The 23,531-nt window shown below is 35.6% G+C and overlaps 1 protein-coding gene across 3 annotated transcripts in view; it reads left to right on the plus strand.

Annotated features, from left to right (window-relative positions):
* Nucleotides 1-22,639, plus strand: part of SPATA6 (spermatogenesis associated 6) — a 162,868-nt gene extending 140,229 nt beyond the window's left edge. For 2 of the 3 annotated variants that reach the window (XM_037827273.1, XM_037827274.1), the window contains exons 12-13: nucleotides 11,344-11,435; nucleotides 22,392-22,639. In XM_037827273.1, the coding sequence (XP_037683201.1) occupies nucleotides 11,344-11,435; nucleotides 22,392-22,572 (273 nt within the window). In that variant the 3' untranslated portion in view covers nucleotides 22,573-22,639. The remainder of the gene's footprint in view (nucleotides 1-11,343; nucleotides 11,436-22,391) is intronic. The other variant, XM_037827275.1, reaches the window with a different exon arrangement.
* The last annotated feature ends 892 nt before the right edge of the window (nucleotides 22,640-23,531 follow it).

The raw sequence follows: 23,531 nt of genomic DNA on the forward strand, positions 1-23,531 counted from the left end.
GTGAGGTAGGGGTCCAACTTCATTCTTCTGCATGTAGATACCCAGTTGTCCTATTACCATTTGTTAAAGACTGTGTGCTGGTTTGAATCTATTATGTTCCCCACAAAAGCCATGTGCTTTAATGCATTCTTGTGCGGGCAGAGTTAGTCTTTTGATTAGGGTGGAGCCTTTTGATTAAGTTGTTTCAATGGAAGTATGACCCCGCCCACCCAGGGTGGGTCTTAATTAGTTCACTGGAGTCCTTTAAGAGTGCTCACACAGAGCAGACTCTCAGAGAAGCTGAGAGAGACATTTTGAAGAGAAGCTAAAATATGTAATCCAGAGTTTGCCCCTGGGAGAAGCTAAGAGCCGAACAGACTAGACCCTTGGAGATGCAGACAGAAGGACGTTTGGAAATGCTACAGATGAAGCCCAGAGTTTGCCCTGGAGAAGCTAAGAGAGGTCTCCCAAATGCTTAGAATCACCCCAGGAGAACCAAGCAGACAGCTGAGAGAAGCTAAGAGAGAAACAAGCACAGAGACATTTTGGAGAATGCCATTTTGAAATGCAGTCCAGGAGCAAAGGACCAGCAGATGCCAACCATGTGCCTTTCCAGCTGACAGAGGTATTCTCGATGTCATTGGCCTTCCTTCAGTGAGGGTATCCTCTTGTTAATGCCTTAGTTTTGACACTTTTATGGCCTTAGAACTGTAAATTTGTAACCTAATAAATCCCCTTGATAAAAGCCAATCCATTTCTGGTATTTTGCATAATGGCAGCTTTAGCAAACCAGAACAGACTTATTTCCCCATTACGTTATCTTGATGTCCCTATCAGAGATTAATTGATAATAAATATGTGTGCTTACTTCTAGATTTTCATTCTGCTCCACTAATCTCTTATCTGATACTAATACCACACAGTTTAGATTACTGTACCTTTGTAGTAAGTTTTAAAATAGGAATGCATGAGTCCTCCAATTTTGTCCCTTATCATGATTGTTTTAGCTCTTCTGGGTCCTTTGCATTTCCATGTGAGTTTTAGGATCATCTTGTGAGGTTCTGTAAAAACGGCAACTGGAATTTTCATAGTATCACTTTGACTGTAGATTAATTGAGGAATGTTGTCTTCTTAACAGTATTATCTGTATCACCTTCCAGTACAAGAACATGGGTGTCCTTCCATATATTTAGGTCTTTAATTTCTATACGTGGTTTGCAGTTCCCAGTGTACAAAATTTATACTTCTTTTTAAAAATTTATTCCTAAATATTTTTTTAATAGTTTCATAAAAGTAATTGTTTTCTTAATTTCATTTGGGGATTATTTCTTGCTGATGTATAAAATATAACTGAGTTTTATATATTGATCTTGTATCCTGCAAATGTGGATAGTTTTATTTCTTCCTTTCTGATCTGGATGCACTTTATTTATTTTCTTGCCCGATTGTCCTGTCAAGAACCTCCAGTAAAATGTTGAAAAGAAGTGGGAGAGTAAACATCTTGTCTTATTCCTGTTCTTAGGGGACAGCTTTCAGTCTTTCAAAATTAAGTATGATGATAGCTGTATGTTTTTCATAGATGACTTTATTAGGTTGAGGAAGTTCCATTGTATTCCTAGGTTGATGATTGTTTTCATCATGAAACAATGTTGGGTTTTTTTCAGATGCTTTTTCTGCATCTATTGAGATGATCTTTTTTTTTTTTTTTAAGCCTTTATTCTAGTAATATGTTTTATTACATTGAGTTTCTTATGTTGAACAAACCTTGCATTCCTGGGATAATTCCCACTTGATCACGATGTGGATAATCCCTGTTATGTCTTGCCGAATTTGGTTTACTATTTTTTTTTATGATTTTTGCATCTATATTCATAGAATGTATTGGTCTTGGTGGTTTGTTTTTTCTCATGATGTCTGCTTTTGACTTAAACCAAAATGCTGTCCTTATAAAATGAGTTGGTCAGTGTTCCCTTCTTTTCAGTTTTTACAAAGAGATTGTAAATTCTTTAAATAATTTGCTAGATTTCACTAGTAAAACCATCTGGTCCTGGGTTTTATTCATGGAAAGTTTTTTGGTTCTGATTTAGTCTGTTTCTTTGTTATAGGTGTATTCAGATTTTCAATTTCTTTAGTCTGTTTTTGGTAGTTCATAGCTTTCTAGGAATCTGTAGATTTAATCTACATTCTCTAATTTGTTGGCCTACAGTTGTTCATAGTATTGCCATGTAATCCTTTTGATTTCTATAAGATCTATAGTAACTCTCTTTCATTCCTGATTTTAACTAGTTTTGTTTCTTTGTCTGTCTAGTTAAAAGACAGTTACATTTATATTTTCAAAGAATCTACCTTGGTTTTGTTGATATTTTCTGTTTTTCTATTCTTCATCTCATTCATTTCCACTCCACCCTTTATTATTTCCTTCATTCTACTGGCTTTGGGTTTAGTTTGCTGCTCTTTTCTAGTTTTTGTTTTGTTTTGTTTGTTTTTTGTTTTTTGTTTTTTAAGGTGGAACATTGGGTTATTGATTAGAGATCTTTTTTAATACAGGTGATTAAAACTATAAATTTCCTCTTAAGCACTGCTTTAGCTGCATCCTCTAAGTTTTGGTATGAAGTGTTTCTTTAGTAAGCATTTTGTAATTTTCTGCCTAGGTCCTGTACATATTTGTTGGATTTTAATATTTCAGTTTTTTGCAATTATAAATCATATTGTTTTTTTTTATTTTGAAATAAATTCAAAGTTATAGGAACAGTTGCAAAAACAATACTAATCCCATACACAGAATTCCATCATACCCTGACCCCCCTCCCCCGATAGCTCAATCCACCAACTTTAACATGCTGTCACATCGCTATTTCTTTCCCTCCCTCTCTCCCTATCTATCATCCATCATCTATTGCTCTGTCTTCTGAACATATCTAGCTGCACACATCCTTGAACATACACTATAATTCACATATACACTTCCCATGAACAAGAACATTCTTTTATGCAATCCCATTAAGCGCAGCTAAGAAGTACAAGAGATTCAACAATAATAAAAAGCTTACATTCTATATTTCATTTTCCTTATGTCTCAACTGTGTCCCTTTGAGCCACCTGTCCTCCATCCTCCAATCCCATCCAAGTTCATCCTTGGCATTCAATTGTCATCTATTTAGACTGTCTTTTTTTTTTTTTTTTTCAGTTGTGGAAACATATATACAGCCTAAATCTTCCCATTCCACCCCCTCCCTAGCCTTCCATTAGTGGGAGTAATCACATTTAGAATGTTGTGATGCTCTTTCCCACCATCCATTACTAGAAATTTCCCTTCACCTCAAACAGCAACCCTACACTCATTTCTTAACTCCCCATTGCCCCTTCCCCCATTTCTCTTAACCCATACTCTACTTTTCATCTCTATGGTCATATTCTCTGATAATTTCTTTGTGTTTACTGTGGGACTTAAAATTAACCTCTTAAATCCATAACAATCTTGTTTTTCTTTGATACCACCTTCACTTCAATAGGGCACATAAACTATGTTCCTATACTCCTCCATCCCCCCACCTTTATATAGTTGTCTAAAATTACATATTTTACATTGAGTTCAAAGCCACTGATTTGTCATTAGAGTTTGTATATTTTATATCCTGTAGGAAATAAATAGTAGAGTTACAGTTCAAAAATTATTGACTTCTATTTGTATTCCATTGTGGTTGGAGAATGTGCTTTGAGTATATTCAATTTTTTTTTTTTTAATTTCTTGAGGCTTGTTTTATGTCCCAGCTTATGGTCCCTTCTGGAAAAAGATCCATGATCACTAGAGAAAAATGAGTGTCCTGGTGATTTGGGATGTAAGGTACTATATATGTCTGTTAAAATTCTCTATATCTCTTTCTCCTTTCTTTGTTTCTCTGTTGGTAGGGCTCCCTTTAGTATCTGAAGTAGGGCAGGTCTTTTATTGGCAAACTCTCTAAGCGTTTGTTTGTCTGTGAAAAATTTAAGCTCTCCCTCAAATCTGAAGGAGAGTTTTGCTTGATAAAGTATTCTTGGTTGGAAATTTTTCTCTCTCAGAATTTTAAATATACCATGCCACTGCCTTCTCGCCTCCATGGTGGCCGCTGAGTAGTCACAACTTAAGTCTTATGTTGTTTCCTTTGTATGTGGTGAATTGCTTTTCTCTTGCTGCTTTCAGAACTTGCTCCTTCTCTTCAGTATTTGAGAGTCTGATCAGAATATGTCTCGGAGTGGGTTTATTTGGATTTATTCTATTTGGAGTTTGCTGGGCATTTATGCTTTGTGTGTTTATATTGTGTAGAAGGTTGGGGAAGTTTTCCCCAACAATTTCTTTGAATACTCTTTCTAGACCTTTACCCTTTTTTTTCCCTTCTGGGACACCAATGAGTCTTAAGTTTGGACGTTTTGTTTTATCTGTTGTAACCCTGAGATCCATTTCAATTTTTTTCGATTTTTTTCTCCATTCTTTCTTTTGTTCTTTCATTTTCTGTTCTGTGGACTTCTAGGACATTGAGACGTTGTTCAGCTTCCTCTAGTCTTGTATTGTGAATATCCAGAGTCTTTTTAATTTGGTCAACAGTTTCTTTTATTTCCATAAGATCTTCTATTTTTTTATTTACTCTTGCAATGTCTTCTTTATGCTCTTCTAGGGTCTTCTTTATGTCACTTATATCCTGGGCCATGGTCTTCTTGATGTCCTTTAAATCCTTTGCCATGTTTTTGTTCCTCGATTGTAGTTCTTTGATTAATTTTGCCAGGTACTATGTCTCTTCTGATATCTTGATTTGTGTGTTTGGAGTTGGATTCTCCATATCGTCTGGTTTCATCATATGCATTAAGATTTTCTGTTGTTTTTGGCCTCTTGGCATTTGCTTTGCTTGGTAGAGTTCTTTCAAGTTGTAAAAATAAATACCAATCTAATTTTTCAGAAACAGTTTGGTGGCGTACACTTTCTCTAACTAACCAGCAGATGGCATCTGTGAGTCACCTATACCCCTCAAGTCAGTTCTCCACCTTGTCCCCGCAGTGTGTGGGGAAATGATTCTTGTGGGGTTCATTTGGAGAACTCAGTTTGGGTGTGTTGCTGGAGCCGTCTGCCCTGAATGTGGGGCATGTGTACGTATGGCCAGGGAGGAAGGACAGCTTTAATATTCAAATCCCCCAGGTTCCCGGAGATTCAAGGCTGCCACAAGAGTTTTATCCTTCATTTCATTTCAGCCCCAGACCCTCTCTCTCGCTGTCCCACAAACCACTGGACTTTGCGTAGTGTCCCTGGGTTCTCCAAGCAGGTCCCCCCACCCAGCCGTGATCCTCCAGGACCTCTGCCGAGGGAATGCCGTGCTACGTCACCAGTGCGTGCTGTCCCTCAAGGAAGCCCCAGGCCACCGGGCTGTGCAGGGGCGCTTTCAGCCTGATGCAAAGATGGCCAAACGGGGCGTCTCAACCCCCACCCTCCTTGCACAGTTCCTCCTTCCCAGCTCCAGGACAACTGGCAGGGCTCTGGGCTGTGGGCACGGCCCCGGGCAGGAGTTTATCCAGCCCTCTGGGGAGCCACCTGCGAGCCACAGCGTTTCTTTCTGCTTCCGGCTCTCCCCTCCGTTTCCCCAGCCCTGAGGGTATCTGCAGCGGGTTATCTTCCAGGCCAGACACCAAGAGGCTGACCCAGCCCCCTCTTGCTGTGTTTTACTGCATGGTTCCCACTATCGCAACTGCAGCCGCTCCTGGGTTTTTCCCTTTTTTTTTTTTTTTTTTTTTTAAAGAGCCTGTCGGTCTCCCAACGCCAAACCCTGGCTTCCCCAGACCGCCACGCGGCTGCGGGTCTTCCAGCCAGCTTACTCACTCGTTTCAGAATGCAGACTCCTGGTTTCACCAAGTATACAGCTCCTGTGGAACTAGCAGACCTCGTCCAGCTGTTGCCTCTTTGTAACTGGTATTCTGGGTCACTTTCTGGTTTTTATCTAGTGTTTTTCATGGAGGTGTTTTTTTTTTGCCCTGTCTCACCTAGCCGCCATCTTAGTTTCTCCCATATTGTTTTTTAATTTCAAATTCCAGTTGTTCATTGCTGGTACATAGGAAAATAATTCATATTTGAACATTAACCTTGTAATCTGTGACCTTACTATTTTGTGTTTATTAGTTCCAAAAGGTTTTTGTTGTTGATGAGGATGCTATGGGATTTTCTACATATATGATCAGTCATCTTCAAATAGAAAGTTTTATTTCTTCCTTTCCAATTAGTATAATTTTCTTTTTTTTTCATGTCCAGTTTCACTAGCTAGGACTAGCTAGGAGGAATGAGCAAGGATATCTTTGTCTTGTTCCTGATCTTAGCAGGAAAAGTATCCAGTTTATGACTAAGGATGATGTTAACCTTGGGGTTTTGGGAGATGTTCTTTGCAATATGGCATAAGTTCCCCTTGCTAGTTTGATGAGAGTTTTTATCATGAATGAGTGTTGGATTTTGTGAAATGTTTTTTCTGTGTCAAGTGACATGATCATATGTTTTTTCTTCTTTAGTTTGTTGATATGGTGGATTACATTGACTGATAATCAAATGTTTAACCAGCTTTGCATTCTTGGAATAAATACATTGTTGGATTTGATTTGATTTCTGATATTTTAATGAGGATTTTTGCATTTATGTTCATAAGAGATATTGGTCTGTACTTTCTCTTTCTTGTAATGTTTTTGTCTCATTTGGTTACTAGGGTAATGCTAGCCTCAGAATGATTTAATAAATGTTCCCTCTTTTATATTTTGGAAGGCATTTTGAAGAATTGGTATCATTTCTTAAAGATTTTTGTAGAATTCCCCAGTGGGACCATCTAGACCTTGTGATTCCTTTTTTGGAAGGTTATTAATTATTGATTCAATATCTTGAATGGATGTAGGGCTATTCAGTTTATCTATTTCTCCTTGTGTGAGTTTTGATAGTTTTGTGTCTTTCAAGGAACTCAGCCATTTCTGTCCAGTTTATCAAATTTAGGAGCATAGAAGTGTGCATAGTATTCCTTTATTATCCTTTTATTGTCTAGGGGAATAGTAGTAATGATTCCTCTTTCTTTTCTGACATTATAATTTGTGCCTCCTCTCCTTTTAATTGATCTTTTCAAAGAACCAACTTTTGGTTTCTATTCCTCTATTTTTTTTCTGTTTTCGGTTTCATTGTTTTCTGCTCTAATTTTTAAATTTGTTTTCTACTGTTTACTTTAGGCTTAAATTGCTCTTTTTTATCCTCTAGCTTCCTAAGATGGATTGCTTAGGTTTTTTTAAAAAATATTTCTTCTTTTCTGATAGATGCATTTAATGCTATTAATGTCCATCTAAGCACAGTTTCATTGCCTCTCACATTTTGGTAAGTTGTACTTTTCCATTTTATTTAGTTCAAAATATTTTTAAATTTTTCTTGAGACTCCTTCTTTGACCCATGTGTTATTTAGTAGTGTGCTGTTTACTTTCCAAACATCTGAGGATATTCCAGCTTTTTCTGTTTTTGATTGCTAGTTTAGTTCCATTGTCGCCTGAGAGCATACTTTGTATGATTTGTGTTCTTTTAAATTTAAGGTCAGCTTTATGTTCCAGAATTGGTCTATCTTGATGCAAGCTTGAGAAGAATGTGTATTCTGTTGTTAGATGAAGTATTATAAAACTGTTAGATCAAATTGTTTGATAATACTATTCAAGTCAACTCTACCTTTATTTTCTGCCTGCTTGATCTAACAATGATGGGGAGTGTTAATTTCTGCTGCTGTAGTAGTAGATTTGTCTTTTCAGTTCCATCCATTTTTAACTCACGTAATGTGACCCTCTGTTGGTAGGTGAACACTTGTTAAGGATTGTTAGGTCTTCTTAAAGAATTGGCTCCTTCATCATTAAGAAGTACATTTCTTTATCCCTGATTATGTGAAAGGTTCTGGGCATATTTCATGAGGATAACTTTTCCCCTCCCCCTGCCAGAACCAGGAAGGTGTCTTTCTAGTATCTTCACTTTGAGAACCTGATGGGGTTCCTGGAAAAAGCCCATGAGAGTGTGGGAACCCTAAGACTGAGGCCCCTAGGTGTTTCTCACTCACTTTCATATTAGTACGCACTCAGCCTCCAGCAGTTTGTCAAAATTATCGTAAGTGTTCTTTAAGTGACCTTCCCTTTAGATTTTATCCTCTATTAAATTCATTATACATTCCAGATTATAGAATTACAAAAAACCTGGATTCAAGGCCAGCTGGGCAACTTCTTTTCCATGTGATTTTTGGCAACTCTATCTAAACTTCCCGTATTTTATGAATGAGGAAATTAAAACCATAAATGGTTAAGTGATTTGTCCATACTGATAATGCAATTTAGAACCAGTGATCAAATCCATTTGATTTTTTCAGTTGTATACAATTTATTATAAAGAATGTTTTGAATACTGATAGCAATGAAACACATTTTATTGGTATTTTAGCTTTATGTGTAACAATTTCATTTGTTTGAAGATTGGTCAAGTTTTATTTAAGTGTATGTAATTGGTGAGATCAGTGCCTTTTAATTCTGGCCTTGTCTTAGATTATTTACCCATTTTTGGCCTCGATATTTTAGTCTACAAACAGGATACCTTTCCTTTTCTTGTCCCAGGGATACTCTAAGTGTGATTTCAGTTACATGCATCAGATAGCGATTCTTGAATAGAATCATTGATGAAAGGAACCTTAAGAGAACATCTAATTTATTGCCAGTTTTAGGGAAGGAGAACTGAATTTTTTTCGTAATGTTTCATTTTATTAATGACTTTCGTTGAAGAAATATATTTCTTCATGAGTATACCAGAAAAGTTACCTCTGGGCCATATTATTTCTCTCAGGAAAATCAAATACCATCATAAAAAAACTAAATACATATCTGAAAGAATTTGAGCCTAATCTTCGTACGAGAAAATGGATAACTCATGGCTTGAGATAGAGGTTTGATTTCATAGACCAGTTTGTTTGTATTCTAGGAGACAGTATAAGGTAGATAAATCTGGGTTTAAATCCCAACGCTGCAACTTAATAACTTGTATTTTTGGGTAAGTTATTTTTTCTGAGTTTTAGTTCGGTTTTCGTAAGGTTATTGAAGACTTAAATGAGGTTTCTATGAAAAGTACCTACCTTAGTTGTAGACACATTGTATGACCCAGCAGATGTTAGTTTCCTTCACCTTTTCTGTATTATGTCTGAGCAAATGAATATTAGTAAGGAATAAGAGGTGACTAACTTCACCATGCCCCAGGAATGTATTTTCTGGTACTAGCAGGAATGATATATTTCCTCAAATGCTTGCTTGGGGAAACATACGCTTATAAACATAGATGTTTATAATAAGATGTGATGCTGGTTGCCTCTTTGCTTGTAAATAACTTGACCTTTAAAAATAATCTATGCAAGGACTCTTATAGGAGATGTGTATGTGTGTAGAAAACATAAAGTCTTAACATTTGGAGGGAGTAACCATGAAGATTATCTATTCCTTTTTTTTCCTCAGGTCAGAATTCCCCTTCATGATATCCCTGATCTAGATATGGACATCTGTGCTCTGCATGAATGGCTTTAATGATTGTGATAGCCCTTCTGGTTTTAGATGTTCCATTAATTAGAAAGTTCTTCCTTATTATGTCTTTTACTATATCTCCTAATAATTCTATTCTTTGGTCCATTCTACCCATAGGCTTCATAGAAAAAACTAAACCTTATTCCACATGTGTGCAGGGATCATCTCTTACTCATCTTTCTGTCTTCAGAGCCAAAATACATTTTTTTGTAATGAATAATTCAGGTTAAGATTTTTTAGAAAGGCACTTATGCATATATTTGTTTGTATGTAAACTTTTTTACTTTAGTCTACATTTTTATTATTCCTGATCAAAAATTTAATTTTTAAATTATATTGACAGAATTAAACAAGAAAAGTTGATTTATCTTTACATCTGATATCACTTATTATATCCTCTAGAGTTCAGTGACTTTTCCCAAGAATAGGATGCTAAAATTCAGTATTACTTACATCTATTGAATTCAGTTCTTCTTGTATCATAATCTATTTCTGAAGGTTGAGGATATATTACATTTTCTTATGTCTTATACTTCTGTTTGCCATGTCTTTCATGTTCTGTAAGGCACACTTAAATTTTCTGTAATGTTAAGGGAGTTAATGTTCCACTTAATTGATGTGTAAGATTGAACAAAAGTAAGCAACATGCAATTTTATGTTATTCAAGAAAAAGATCTATAATCTAATAATATGGAAAGTTTGAAAATAGAAGGCAAAAAATATAACGTCCTAGAACAAACTAAAAGAAAGCTGTTGTGGCTATATTAATAATAGACAAAAGACAAAAGTTAAGGCGAGAAAGCATTAGAAAAAACTGAGTTACTTAATAATGAAAAGGTTCAGTTGACCTATACGTGTAACAGTTTTAAATATATATATGCTGAGTTTCTGTGATTTTTAAACTTGCTCTTTTATTTATTGCTCACATTTTTAAGCTGAATGCTCTTTTCCCAGTTTCATGCCAGCAGCAAATTTTTTAAAATCTTTTTCTTCATAATCAGTGTTCAGCTGATTTCTTACATAAAGTGAATAAAACCTTTATTAATTCTGATCCTTGTAGTAATCCACTTGTGCTTACTGGTTCCTTTCATTATCAGTTCTGTTTATTTTGTTCTCATGGCTAAGGAACCAAGGGTATTGCCTAGGAATTGAGAAATATATTTCATATTAAATTAGGTAAAACTACCATACATATTTACTGTGGGTAATATAGTTTACAAAGCTACCTCTGTTTAGAATCCTATTTCTTAGATCCTTGATTATGTCTGTTAGAGTTAAAAACTAGTTGCCCATAGAAGTGTAGGAGTAATCACAAATTTTCATTCCAACTATCTGCCTTAAATTTTGCTTCTTGTGACTTGTTATTGCATTTTGGCTTCTGATTAATAAGTGTGTATTAGAATTATTGAATCCATACAGTTTTCCCTAATACTTATGTCTCAGAATGCAGGCACAAACTTTTTGGACTTTATGTAACGGTGTGAAAAGTTACTAACTTACACTTGATATAGGAGCTATTTCCATTCATTCATTGATTCAAGAAACATCTGCTGAGTATCTGCTCTTTGATAATCAGTATTATTAAAATTATAAAAAACTTACTAGCAAAACTATTCAGTTTTATTGAGTAGGATAATAAATTCTCATCCACACTTTTGTTTTTTTCCTAAGAAATTCAAGCATTTAATTCTGCTTCTTTTAAATTGGAAGGGCAAAAGCATTTCCCACAGAAACATTAGCATCATTTGGGGGGCAATGAGAGCATGAATTAATGAAAATATTTTAATTTTTCAGGATGAGAGAGACCCTGAGAAAGAGGAGGAACTGGAACTGAAAAGAGGTCTTTTATACAGAGACTCTGCCTATGATAGTGACCCTGAGTATAGGTATGAACCTGGTTAATGCTGTGCGTAGAGATCTTTCTGGATATAGAAATAAGTTGTTTCTTAATTTTTTTGGATTTGAGGAAAATTTAGACTCAAAAAGATACTTAATAATTCATTTTTTGTATTTTTAACTATGTAAAATCCTATTAAAATATTTCAGTATGTTTGCACTACTGAAACTTTTTAATCAAACAAATGCAGTTAATTAATAGCTATGCCTTTTATCTTAAGAATTACAGTATATTTGGCTGCCCTGCATATCCATATATCCTGGACTTATTTTAGGATGTATTTATTGTAATCTAATCAAGTTTCCATAATTTTATACCATGCGTAAACCCTTTTTAATAATATAAAATTAAATTTTGTTCTTCTAGCTTAAAATTTCAGGAATGTTAGTAAGTTATACTAGCAAATCCTATGAAGACTTTTGAAAGCTCTATGTCAATTGACATAAAATACAGTCAATTAACAACTTAATATAAATTGTGAGTTTACATAGCCAGAGGTTCTCTGAATCCTTGGATGCTTTGCCACAGATTATTATATGGCTTTCACCTTTCTGAGATTCCTGAGGAACAAATACAAAAAGAAAGCCACAGGCAATGGAATATGTTTTATTGGTAACTTAGATGGTTACTAACTATCTCTAATCTTTACCTTAGTAAGGTCAGCCAGACTGTCTATGAACATGTGAGGACTCCTCCTTTTGCCCCGTTATACACATTATAATGTGATCCTTTTTCCCCAAGTTATTGCATCTCTAACAAGAGACAACCTGGGTTCTTATCAAAGTAAGTAGTCTATTATAGATGTGTGTGAAGGAGAATCAGTTCAGAGAGGAAAAAGGTGTAAGAAAGGGCACACCTTGAGGAAGAATAATTTTTACCCTTTATTGTTCTGTCGTAAAGCTCTTCTTCCTAGATTGTTGTTATATAATTAGTGTCCCAATTGTGGCTTTTCAGCCTATATTAATTCTAATTTTGTGAGAGATGAGTAGGGTTAACAGAAGGAAGATTCTCAGTAATGATCTTAAAATTTTTGTATGTATAAAAATTACTTGGGTTGCTTCTTAAAAATATAGATTTCTACTTCCTACCTCCATAGATTCCAGTTCTTACATGTTGAGATGGAGCCTAGAAATCTGCATTTTATGAAATATGGGTGATTCTAATATAGATAGTATAAGGACCACATTTTGAAAAGTACTGCCCTTGATTTAAAGTTTACTCTAAACCTCAATATTGGTTCTTTTCCCAGTTTACCAAGTAAAGTTAATGGCAAAGCTCTAGATTACCTAGGAGTGTTTTGGTACCTTCAAGTGAAAAAATTAAATCAAGTATCAGAAAAATTCTGATTGTACATTTGTGATATCACTTTATAGTTCTTGCCACTTCCCTTATGTGCCTACTTGGGACCGACAGGACAGAGTGGTTCAGCCCTTCAAGGCCTTTTATAAGAGTGTTTTTGCTATTAGCTCCAGAAACCACTGAAATTATCAAGATAGAGTTTTATTTTTATCCCCAATCATACTATGTACTAGGCAAGAAGACACTTCCATTCTACTTTCCATCTCGTAGAGGAGGGAACCCACACTCACATGCTAGCGTTGAGGCTTCCATCAGCAGAAAACAAGAGAAAGTATGGGGTCTTGGTTAATGTCACTCCCTTCCAGATACCAAATGACACAGGTATCAAGAGAAAGTCTGTATAGACTTCCAGAATGGCTGAATAAAGAGCAAATCCTCTCCCCAAAAAGCAGTAACAAAACTGGTCAAAAACAACAATTTAAGAACTCTGAAAATTGACTTAGTTTCCTAGAGTTGCTTTAACCAAGTACCATAAACTGGATGACTTAAAACAACAGAAATTTATTGTCTCACAGTTCTGGAAACTAGAAGTCTGAAATCAAGGTGTGGGAAGGACCATACTCCCTTTGAAGTCTCTAGGAAGAAATCTGTTTCATGCCTCTCTCCTGGCTTCTCGTGGCCCCAGGGGTTCGTTGGCTCGTATATAATCTGCTTCCATCCTCACGTGGCTGCCTTTTCTTCAGCTGTCTGTGTTTCCTCTCCTCTTATTAAAATACCAGTCATATTGGATTATTCCACTTATAACATTGAACAAAGACATATAACAAATTGAGAAGCCTTTATCAAAAAAATCTCCTGATTTTCTCAGTAAGAAGAGTGACTGTCTATGGCATTTTAGCCTGGACTCCCATCCCCACCCTACAGTTCCCAGCTCCATGGTACAGAATTTCTACCAGAGCTGGCTGACTGGAAGACTGGCAGCTGTGCTCCCAAAGGGGACTGAATTTAAATGGAGCATAGATTCCATGTGTAGGGACCTTATCAAAAAAAAAAAAAATGATCACAGTGGCAAACAATCAGGGTAGGTCAACATTGCAGCTAGCCTGAGGTCTTAATACTGTTTGGGAGTAGTCAGCAACGATCAATGGATGAAGCAGCCAAAGTTGGCCTTGATAAAGGTCTACTTGGAAGGTTGTGTGCATGCACAGGGCTGCATATACTTTCAGGAGAGATCGAAGAGGGCCCTAGTGAGGTACTAGCTGCTGGCTGAATATAAGGCCTTGTGAATGCAGGAAGTATAAGACCCAAGGCAAACTTGTAAACTGTCTGAACTTTGAACGTATTCCCCAAACCACATCCAGAGACATTAGCAAAAGGTAGAAGGCTTATAAGCTTATAGGTTCTGACCATTTATTTGCTGACCACTATGCTTTGCTGACCCAGGGGAGACACCTAGGAAGCCAGGCTTAAAAATGCAAGAAGAATTAAAACAGAGTAAGAGTCACCAGCAACTACACAATGGTAGGGAAACACACTGCACAGCATCAGTCCAGGCAAGTCATTAAGCAAATAAACAAAAACTAGCAGCAATAGCAATTGGATGAGGTCAGTGATGCTACAATTTTTATCTAAAATATCCAGTTTTTAACAAAAAATTAGGGAAATGCAAATAAACAGGAAAGTATGACTCATATACATAAAAAAGCAGTTACTAGAAACTGTCTTTGAGAAGGACCAGATGTTGGATTTAACGGACTTCAAGGTAGCTATTATAAATATGTTCAAAGAGCTGAAAGAAACCATGTTTAAAGAATTAAAGGAAAGCATAATGGTAATGACTCATCAAATAACAAATATCATCAAAGGGACAGAAAATATTTTATTCATGTTTTTCTCAACAAAAATTGCATGCGGTACTCAATACATTGTCTTATAATCTAGATACACATCGCAGTTATCAGTCATAGAGTGTAGTAGATATTCAGTATTTTCTTCAGGAAGGACAGAATGGAAAAATAGTGTTTATTATTTCATCTTCCAGGCATCAGCCTATCCATGCTGCTTGTTTCATGTTTTCTATCACCTTTGAGTCTGACACTCACTTGGAAGAAATCTTTTATCAAGGAGTTAAGAAATAACTCTTCACATCTAACATTTTGGGATCTGGGAGCTGGGTTGGAGAAAGAATCTACCACTCAGGCAGACTTCCTTCTCACTTTCATGTTGCCTATCTTCCAGCAAATTTTAGACATTTGCTATGGTAGCCCTGCCAATTTCCAGGACTCTGGGATGTCCTTTACTCTTTTAGTTTCTTCTACATATATTCCAAATTTCTTCACTTTCACAGGATATTTAAAATTCTCTACATTGTAGTATATTTCTGAATCACCATCCTGTTTGAGCATTAGACCTATTTAAAGACCAGGACTGAGGTGATTCTTCATATAGATGGGAATTGGCCACCAAAGAATAAAAATTAGTATAAAAATAATTCCAAGTTCATGTTTAGACTACAACCTTTTATGACTGTTACCCAAAAATTTTAGCCATGTTGTTCTTTTATGGAACTGGCTATTGATAAAAACTGTCTTCTATTTGCTTATGCATATTTTCTAGACTATTAGTGATAGGAATATACTCAGCAGTAAAACTACTTTAATTATAAAAATATCTGTAGCAGAGTCTCAATCTGATTAATCTAAATTTGGCTATGCCTCATTCCCCATTTGTCACTATCTGATCGATATGATGAATCTACCAAGGTGTAATAAATAACCAAAAAACTGCTTTAGTATTAAAAAAATATGGAAGGAAAACTCTAAATAATGTGTAGTCTGTCAAATCTCTTGAATAACTAAGAGTAAGCTTTCATCTTTAAGCAAATATTGCTTAATTCTGATTTGAATGCATTGTGCATTGGATTTTGTGTTAACTCATGTATCATAAAGTCTTTTTTCATTTAAGATTTAGTTGGCCTTTTTAAAAATATTTTTTAAGGTTTTGTTTAGAAAATATTTTGATATTCAGGAATGTTTCAGTTGCTACATTTTGTGGGGTTTTTTAAGCTTTTTAAAGAATTGCAGTTTAGCATTCTGGAAAAGTTTGTGATTATAAAAAGTAATTATATTTATCTTTAAAAACAGTAGGTCTCTGACATATTATAGATCAATAAAAAATTCAAACATTAAAATTAGATCCCTTATTAGTAATGATCAATTGTATTTCTTAAGTCAACTCCTTTTCTGACTGTAATTTTAATGAAGTATCTAGCCAGGGAATCAACCATGTAACTGAAAGGCAGGCATCCTCTCAAAGCAAATGATAAACACTGTTAGTCCCTATTTGTTGTCTATGACTCATTTTTACACATTCTCATTCAGGGAAGAGGAAAAAGTAACTTATAACTAACTGGTCTTCAGTGCATCCACTTGAATAGACATTTATTCTTTAATGTGTAGTTCCTGTTAATAAAGGAGATAAATACCAATGTGCAGATTTTTCCCTAAGCTTTTTAGTTTTTATTTAGAAAACTAAGCTTCTAATTCAGTGCTTTTCAAAGTGTTGTTTCCCAGACCATCATAATCAGGATCACATTGATACTTGTTAGAAATACAAGTTCTTGGGCCCCACCTCAGACATACTCAGTCTCTGGGGGTGAAGCCCAGCAATCCGAGTTTTAGTAAGCCCTCCAGGTGATTCTGATTCATACTAAATTTGAGAACCACTGCTATATTTTACTAATAAATTTAGTCCCTACTAACATTTTACCTTTATATAGTATCTTTAAAGACACAAAATGCTTTTCAGGTTTTATTATTAGATGATATTATAACCTCTCCTTATCATCTATTCTGAACTCTGAGGCCAAGAATACCAACCTACCTTCCTTCCTTCCTTCCACCCTTCCATTCATCCAACCATTCAGTGTCCATAGAGCATACACCACGTGGTCAATACTGTTCTAAGTGCTTTATCAATCAAGATTTTTGCTTAATAAGACCTGTTCTAGTTTGCTAATGCTGCCAGAATGCAAAACTCCGGAGATGGGTTGGCTTTTATAAAAGGGGGTTTATTTGTTTACACCGTTACAGTCTTAAGGCCATAAGTGTCCAGGGTAACACATCAGCAATCGGGTACCTTCACTGGAGGATGGCCAATGGTGTCCGGAAAACCTCTGTTAGCTGGGAAATCATGTGGCTGGCATCTGCTCCAAAGTTCTGGTTTCAAAATGGCTTTCTCCCAGGACGTTCCTCTCTAGGCCACAGCTCCTCTTCAAAATGTCACTGTCGGTTGCTCTTGGGGCATTTGTTCTCTCTTAGCTTCTCCAGAGCAAGAGTCTGCTTCCAACGGCCATCTTCAAAATGTCTCTCATCTGCAGCTCCTGTGCTTTCTTCAGTGTCCCTCTTGGCTGTAGCTCCTCTTCAAAATGTCACTCTCAGCTGCACTGAGTTCCTTCTGTTTATTGGCTCATTTATATGGCTCCACCATGCCTCCATGGAAATTATCTCATCAGAGTTATCACCTACAGTTGGGTGGGGTGCATTTCCATGCAGACAGCCTAATACAAACATTCCAGCTTAATCCCCACTAATATGTTTGCCCCACAAGATTGTGTCAAAGAATATGGCTTTTCTGGGGGACATAATACATTCAAACCAGCACAGGAACCATTATTGAATATTATGGGAAGGAATTAATCTCTGAGAGTATAAAATGTCTTGGATCATATTAACTCTTAGATCACAAGTTTAAAGTACAGAATATGAGTCATACTCTTTAAAGTCAGTTTCGACTCTGATCCTTTGACTACCAGTGGCAATGTTTTATTATTCTTATTCCCTTCCAATTATGTCTTAGAATTAATATTCTTTGGGTCACGTATCCATCTTGCCTTCCATCATTCTCTTCCTTTTATATCACCTTATTTTTATTTCATATTAATACTTATAGGAACCTATGTCATGGATTATGTGTAAATTGGTAAGTGCTTTGTCTTCATTTGATACTGATACGGAAAATACCTATAAGACTTCAAGTGAGTTCACCCTTTTCAAAGCAGAAAACTAGCCATGCTCTTTGTCTCCAAATCCGTGCTAAGTTGCTTAAGACCTTTCTCTTCTCTTCATGTATGTTGTGCTTTAAAAAATTTATAATTTATAACTTCAACGCTTAGGATTTGAGATTGCTCCATTCTCAGATATTCATGATCTGTTATATTTTCATTTTTCTTAATAGCTTTGTCGTAATTAGAGGGCTACCTATACAAGTAGCAAGAATAAGTTGCTAAAAAAGTACACTGTATTTAATAAAATATTTTTCCTGCTTTGAAGATAATCATTTTATGGTATGTAGCACTGATGCATATTTCATAGAGTATACTAGCAAATTACTAAATGCTTTTCATAAATGAATGCTGCAGATACTCATGGTAAAACAGAGATATGTAGTTCTTAAAAACCTGTTGTTCTAACAGGACTTTTTAGGGTCATGCCCTTTAAACTTTTTAATATACTCATTTATATATTAATAAAAAGGAAATCGTAACTGACCCAATATATTCACAACTAGAGCCATTGCTTCCATGCCTAGAATTAAATATTGTGTTTATGATTCTGATACTCTTTGTTAGCACCTATCCATAAACTCCTGTAATAGGATGCATCCTGTATTTACTTCTCTGTTATGAAACTCAGACTTCCAGGCTGAACAATTCCCAGATTCTCTCCACAGAACCACAAGACTATTAACAAAATACAGTTTTGCGATTTTAAATGGAAATAAACTCCCTGCCAAATTTTGCATTATTTAAAAGCTTTCAGATGTCTATTTGGTCACTTTAGCTCCTCTTTACAGAGCCTTAATAGGCTCACCACTGCTCATAAAAACCTTTTTGAATTTTTATGTATTCAGTGCAAGCAACTGAGGTGTTTTTTTAAGGCAGCTTTAAGACATGAAAAAAAATTTTTACTGTTTCATGGAACCAAAGCAGTAGCAAATCTATATCTGATAACACTAAATGCAGTACTTTATAATAGAGATTAGAAATTTGGTTTTCAAACTGGGAAGGACCTACACCATGATTTTTAAAGTTAGATGTCTTTGCCGGTTTGTATACATTATGTCCCCCAGAAAAAGCCATATTCTTTGCAGTCTCGTGTGGGCAGAAGTGTTAGTGTTGATTAGATTGGAATTCTTTGATTGAATGTTTCCATGGAGATGTGACTCAATCAACTGTAAGTGAAACATTTGATTGGATAATTTCCATGGAGGTGTTACCCCACCCATTTAGGGTGGGTGTTAACTGGATCACTGGAGTCATATAAAGGAGTTCACAGACAGAGGACCTCAGAGCAACTGAAGGTGACATTTTGGAGGAGCTGCAGCTTACAGAGACATTTTGGAGAACACATCCCAGGAGCAAGCAGATGCCTAGAGAGGAACATTGTGGGAGAAAGCCATTTTGAAACCAGAACTCCAGAGCAGATGCCAGCCACATGCCTTCTGAGCTAGCAGAGGTTTTTCGGACGCCAATGGCCTTCCTTCAGTGAAGGTACCCGATTCCTTACCTTGGACACTTTATGGCCTTCGGACTGCATCTTTGTAACCAAATAAACCCCCTTTATAAAAGCCAATCCATTTTTGGTGTTTTGCACAACAGCTGCATTAGCAAACCAGAACAATGTCCTACTGCTTATCTTTTTGAGGATTGGATGGGTTTGTTAGGAATTCAAATTTTGGTTGAGTATTTTTGTTTGTTGTAGTAGAACTAGCCTGGAAACTAAACAAAATATTGGGTTCAGAGAAGGACATTATTATCTGACTGGCAGTATTCAGAAAAGTTGATGATTGAGGAAAACAAGGACACAGGAACAGATCTGTGGTCTGTGAAATATTAATTGGCACATGGCTCTGCAAAAAAACAAAAAGAATCAAAAACTCAAACAAACAAATGAAACACATAGGATTCATAAGGGAGAAGTATGGGGGAGCCAGAGGTATATGTGGGATTTGTGTTGGCTATTGTATTTATGTGTGATTCCCTTATCGCTTGGCAAATTGTCCCCTTTCAGATTGTCAAAAAAACTGTTTTAAATGTTATCAACGCTACAAATATAGATAGGTAATTCCATGATATACTTCTAAGGTATGACACTGGTACAGAGAGTTGACAACAGAATGGTATGTGGGAAAAATGATACCTAGTGCATACTAGGAACTTTAATTAATAGGAATAGCTTACTAGTATCACACAAATACTAGGGACAAATAATTAAGGGCTGACAAAAAAATATCAGGAGCTAGGCCTGGTGAGAATTTGTATGAGAGAAATCGTATTCAGTGGGCTAAACTATTTCTCAAGCAAAGCTTATGAATGAAATGTGCTAACTGCATCAAAGCAATGGTATTAAGACTTGGCAAAGGCCTTGTGAAAAAGTTTAAAACATATACTGACAAATATTGAAGGTTGTTTTATTTGCCACTCTGAAACTGAATATAAAAGATAAAAGTAATGATAATCATGTTTTCAAATATATTATGCCAAAGATTACATCATTATCAAAATTACCCAGTGTGGTAAAGATGGCACCAAGTGTAAAGAAAGTTTTGCCAAGTTCTAGTAATATTGCTAGAATCCCATTTTAGCAAATCCATCAGGAACTAGAGAGATCTATTTTCATACTACATAAGAGTGAATTTTTTTAACTTTTTAATGTGAAAATATATAAAAGATAATAAAGATGTATTTAAGGTTGGTGCATCCTAAATAACAACAATAACAACAATAGGAATAAAATGAACACCCATTTACTCACCATCCAGCTTAAGGAATAGAACATAATTCATATCTTGAAAGCCACCTGATGCCTATAATTGCATCTCTTTCCACAGAGGTTAACCACTGCCATGACCTTTCCGTTAATCATTCCTTTGTTTTTCTGTACAGTTATACCACAGGAATTTCTATTCTTAAGCAATGCATTGTTTAGTTGTCCTTGTTTTATACTTTATATAAGTGTAATTGTAATTGTATTTTTTCGCAACTTGCTTTTTCCCATTAACTGTTTTTTCAGATTCATCAATATTGATTCATGCAGCTGTAGGTTATTAATTTTCCATGCCATATACTATGTCATTGTATGCATATGTCACACTTTGATTTATCTGTTCTAATGTAGATGGATATGTAGGTGGTTTCCAGTTTTTGTCTTGTGCATGTCTCCCAGTGCACATTTGCAAGAGTTTCACTGGACTATGTACCTAGGAATGGAATTACTAGTTGAACAATCAACCTTACTGTGTCATGCCAAACTATTTTCTAAAGTGAACTCATGAGTGATCACACTCTACATCCTCACTGGCACTGTGTCAAGCTCTAGGAATGATAACATGACCTCTCTGTGCCTTTTTCCATGGTCACTTTTGTTGTATAGGCTATAGAGTAACTTCAGGCCACATAGAAAATTCTCTGTATGGATCTAAGTTCCTAAGCGTTCCTATTTCCTTTCTTTTTCACAACTGACAATAGAAGTAAAATCAAAGGACTAGTAAGCCAGGGAAATAAATGATTATTTGTTTGGGTAAAGTGAGATTCTAACTATATAAAACAATTAATAGCAATTAATAGCACTTAGTAGCCAGGCTATGCAGTTTTACATGGCACAAACTTCACAATCTCTAACAGGCCTTGAGGAATAATATTTAACAAGATTCATTTATTGATTATTTAAAAAATTAATAAAATCTTTCTTTGGAGAAGTCAGCCCTTTATCTCTAACAAATGATGCTAGCCCTGAATGTAATATTTTTCATTAGCTTCTATATGTTCTGTATTTTGCTCTTTCAAGACACTCAAAACTAGAGTGAATCCCTACTATGACCCTGAATCCAAACTTGTCTGCCTTGTTTTCCATCTTCTATTTCAGCCTAATTTTTGACTGCTCTTTGAGGACAGTAGCAGCATGGCATAGCTAAGACTTTAGAATCACAGATATGATCTCCCTACCAATTCTGTGACTTACTAGCTAAGTATTCTTAGGCAAGCCACTTGGCCTCACTGAGCCTCAATTTCCTTGAAGATTTATTGATAAATTTAGATACTAAGTACCTAGTTCAGGGTTTCATATTTATTAAGTAACTCCTGCGTAAGATAAACACTGTACAAGGTATTTTACACATATTCTCTCTAATTTTTAAAACAATCCTGCAAAATAGTTAAGGAAACTGAATCTCTGGGTGATTAATTCATTACCCAATGTCCCAGAGCTAATAATGGAATAAGGCAGAATTCAATTCTACATCCATCTTACTTTAGAGTCTATACACACTCATACAGGCCATACCAGACCCATCCGTATTCTGTTTTTATCATGCCACACCTCCTTCTCTTCCCTGAATTACTTTTTAACTCTTGGTTCTCACACAAAATTTTAATTTTGTTGTTTTATAACTGTTTCATGCAAATTGTTCTACTCCCCCTTCTATAGTATCAGTTTTTAAAGGCACAGGCCTTAGTGCATTTTATTTCTTATAGCCCCAGCAGAGTATTACACACTGATAAAGTGCTCAATAAATATTTGTTTTGTATAGTATTACCTCTTATTTAGTTTCACCATTGTGCTTAATCTTTTATATCCTTTTTTGATAGCTCATTTCAACGGCCACGTGGCACTGTCCATTTGGATGATGGCGAATACTGGTCCAACAGGGCAGCCTCTTATAAAGGAAAATCTCACCGACCCATCTTTGAGAACAGCATGGACAAGTTATACAGGAACTTATACAAAAAGGCCTGTGGTTCTGTTTCTCATACACAGGAAAGCTTCTGAGGCCATCCATGATAAACTGTATGAGTTTCCATGTCAACTTCTCAATGAAAACATTTGATGTGATCAATATCTGTATTCCTTTTTCTTTAAACAGGTGGTTTTAATTGACTATAGTAATGAGACCTCGGTAAGTTCATTTTTCAAGTGATAAATTACCATAGGCAAGCCATTTTATTATTGAAGCGTTCCACTTTCCACCTTCTAAAGTTAAAGCTTTGGAACACAATCAGAACTTCCAATTTGATTGTGAGAAGGGTGTTCTGTCACATTTATGTATCTCTGTTTTACCACGTACAAATTTAAGAATAGGTCTCTAGAAACATTCTTCTGCCTTAAATATGATGTGATTTTCCTTTCTTTTACTTTATTGGTGATTTTGTCCCTGTAAGGTTTAATTAACATTTGTTGTCGTGTATGGCCACCACCTTACTACAAGCCCCCATACTCACTCCCAAATGCCATCCTCAAGTACATGTGTACACTGTTTAGGGAAATGCTGGACTACACAATTGATGAGGTACCCTCTGGTTGTATGATGGTGTTTTGCACAACTGAGCAAAAAATAGACTGTACAGAAATGAATTCCTCAATTTTAACCCGTTTTAACTGGTATTTTCTACTTTTTTCTCCCTCAGAAAAAGCTATACTTAAAAAAATTGCATAATCATTCACTCCCTCTGGAAGAACTACTTATGGGAACTAAATACATAATAGCTAGCTAGAAATAGCAGTGATCATATGTAATCTAGAACCTGAATAATGATTTTTAATGATAGAAATTTTTGCATGATTTTCTTCTAGGTTCTCATCTTTTGGTGCAACCAGAATCAAAAATTAGCCTTTGTTAGTGAGTTTTTAGAGTCTCATAAGAAATAAGGGAATTATTTTGTAATTTTAGCTCTTTGGAGTTTTCATTGGTATTGTATAGCCCTAGAAAATAGTATCCTTGTTAAAGAAAG

The sequence above is a fragment of the Choloepus didactylus genome, chromosome 2 (genome assembly GCF_015220235.1).
Source record: "Choloepus didactylus isolate mChoDid1 chromosome 2, mChoDid1.pri, whole genome shotgun sequence".
Taxonomy (NCBI): Eukaryota; Metazoa; Chordata; class Mammalia; order Pilosa; family Megalonychidae; genus Choloepus; species Choloepus didactylus.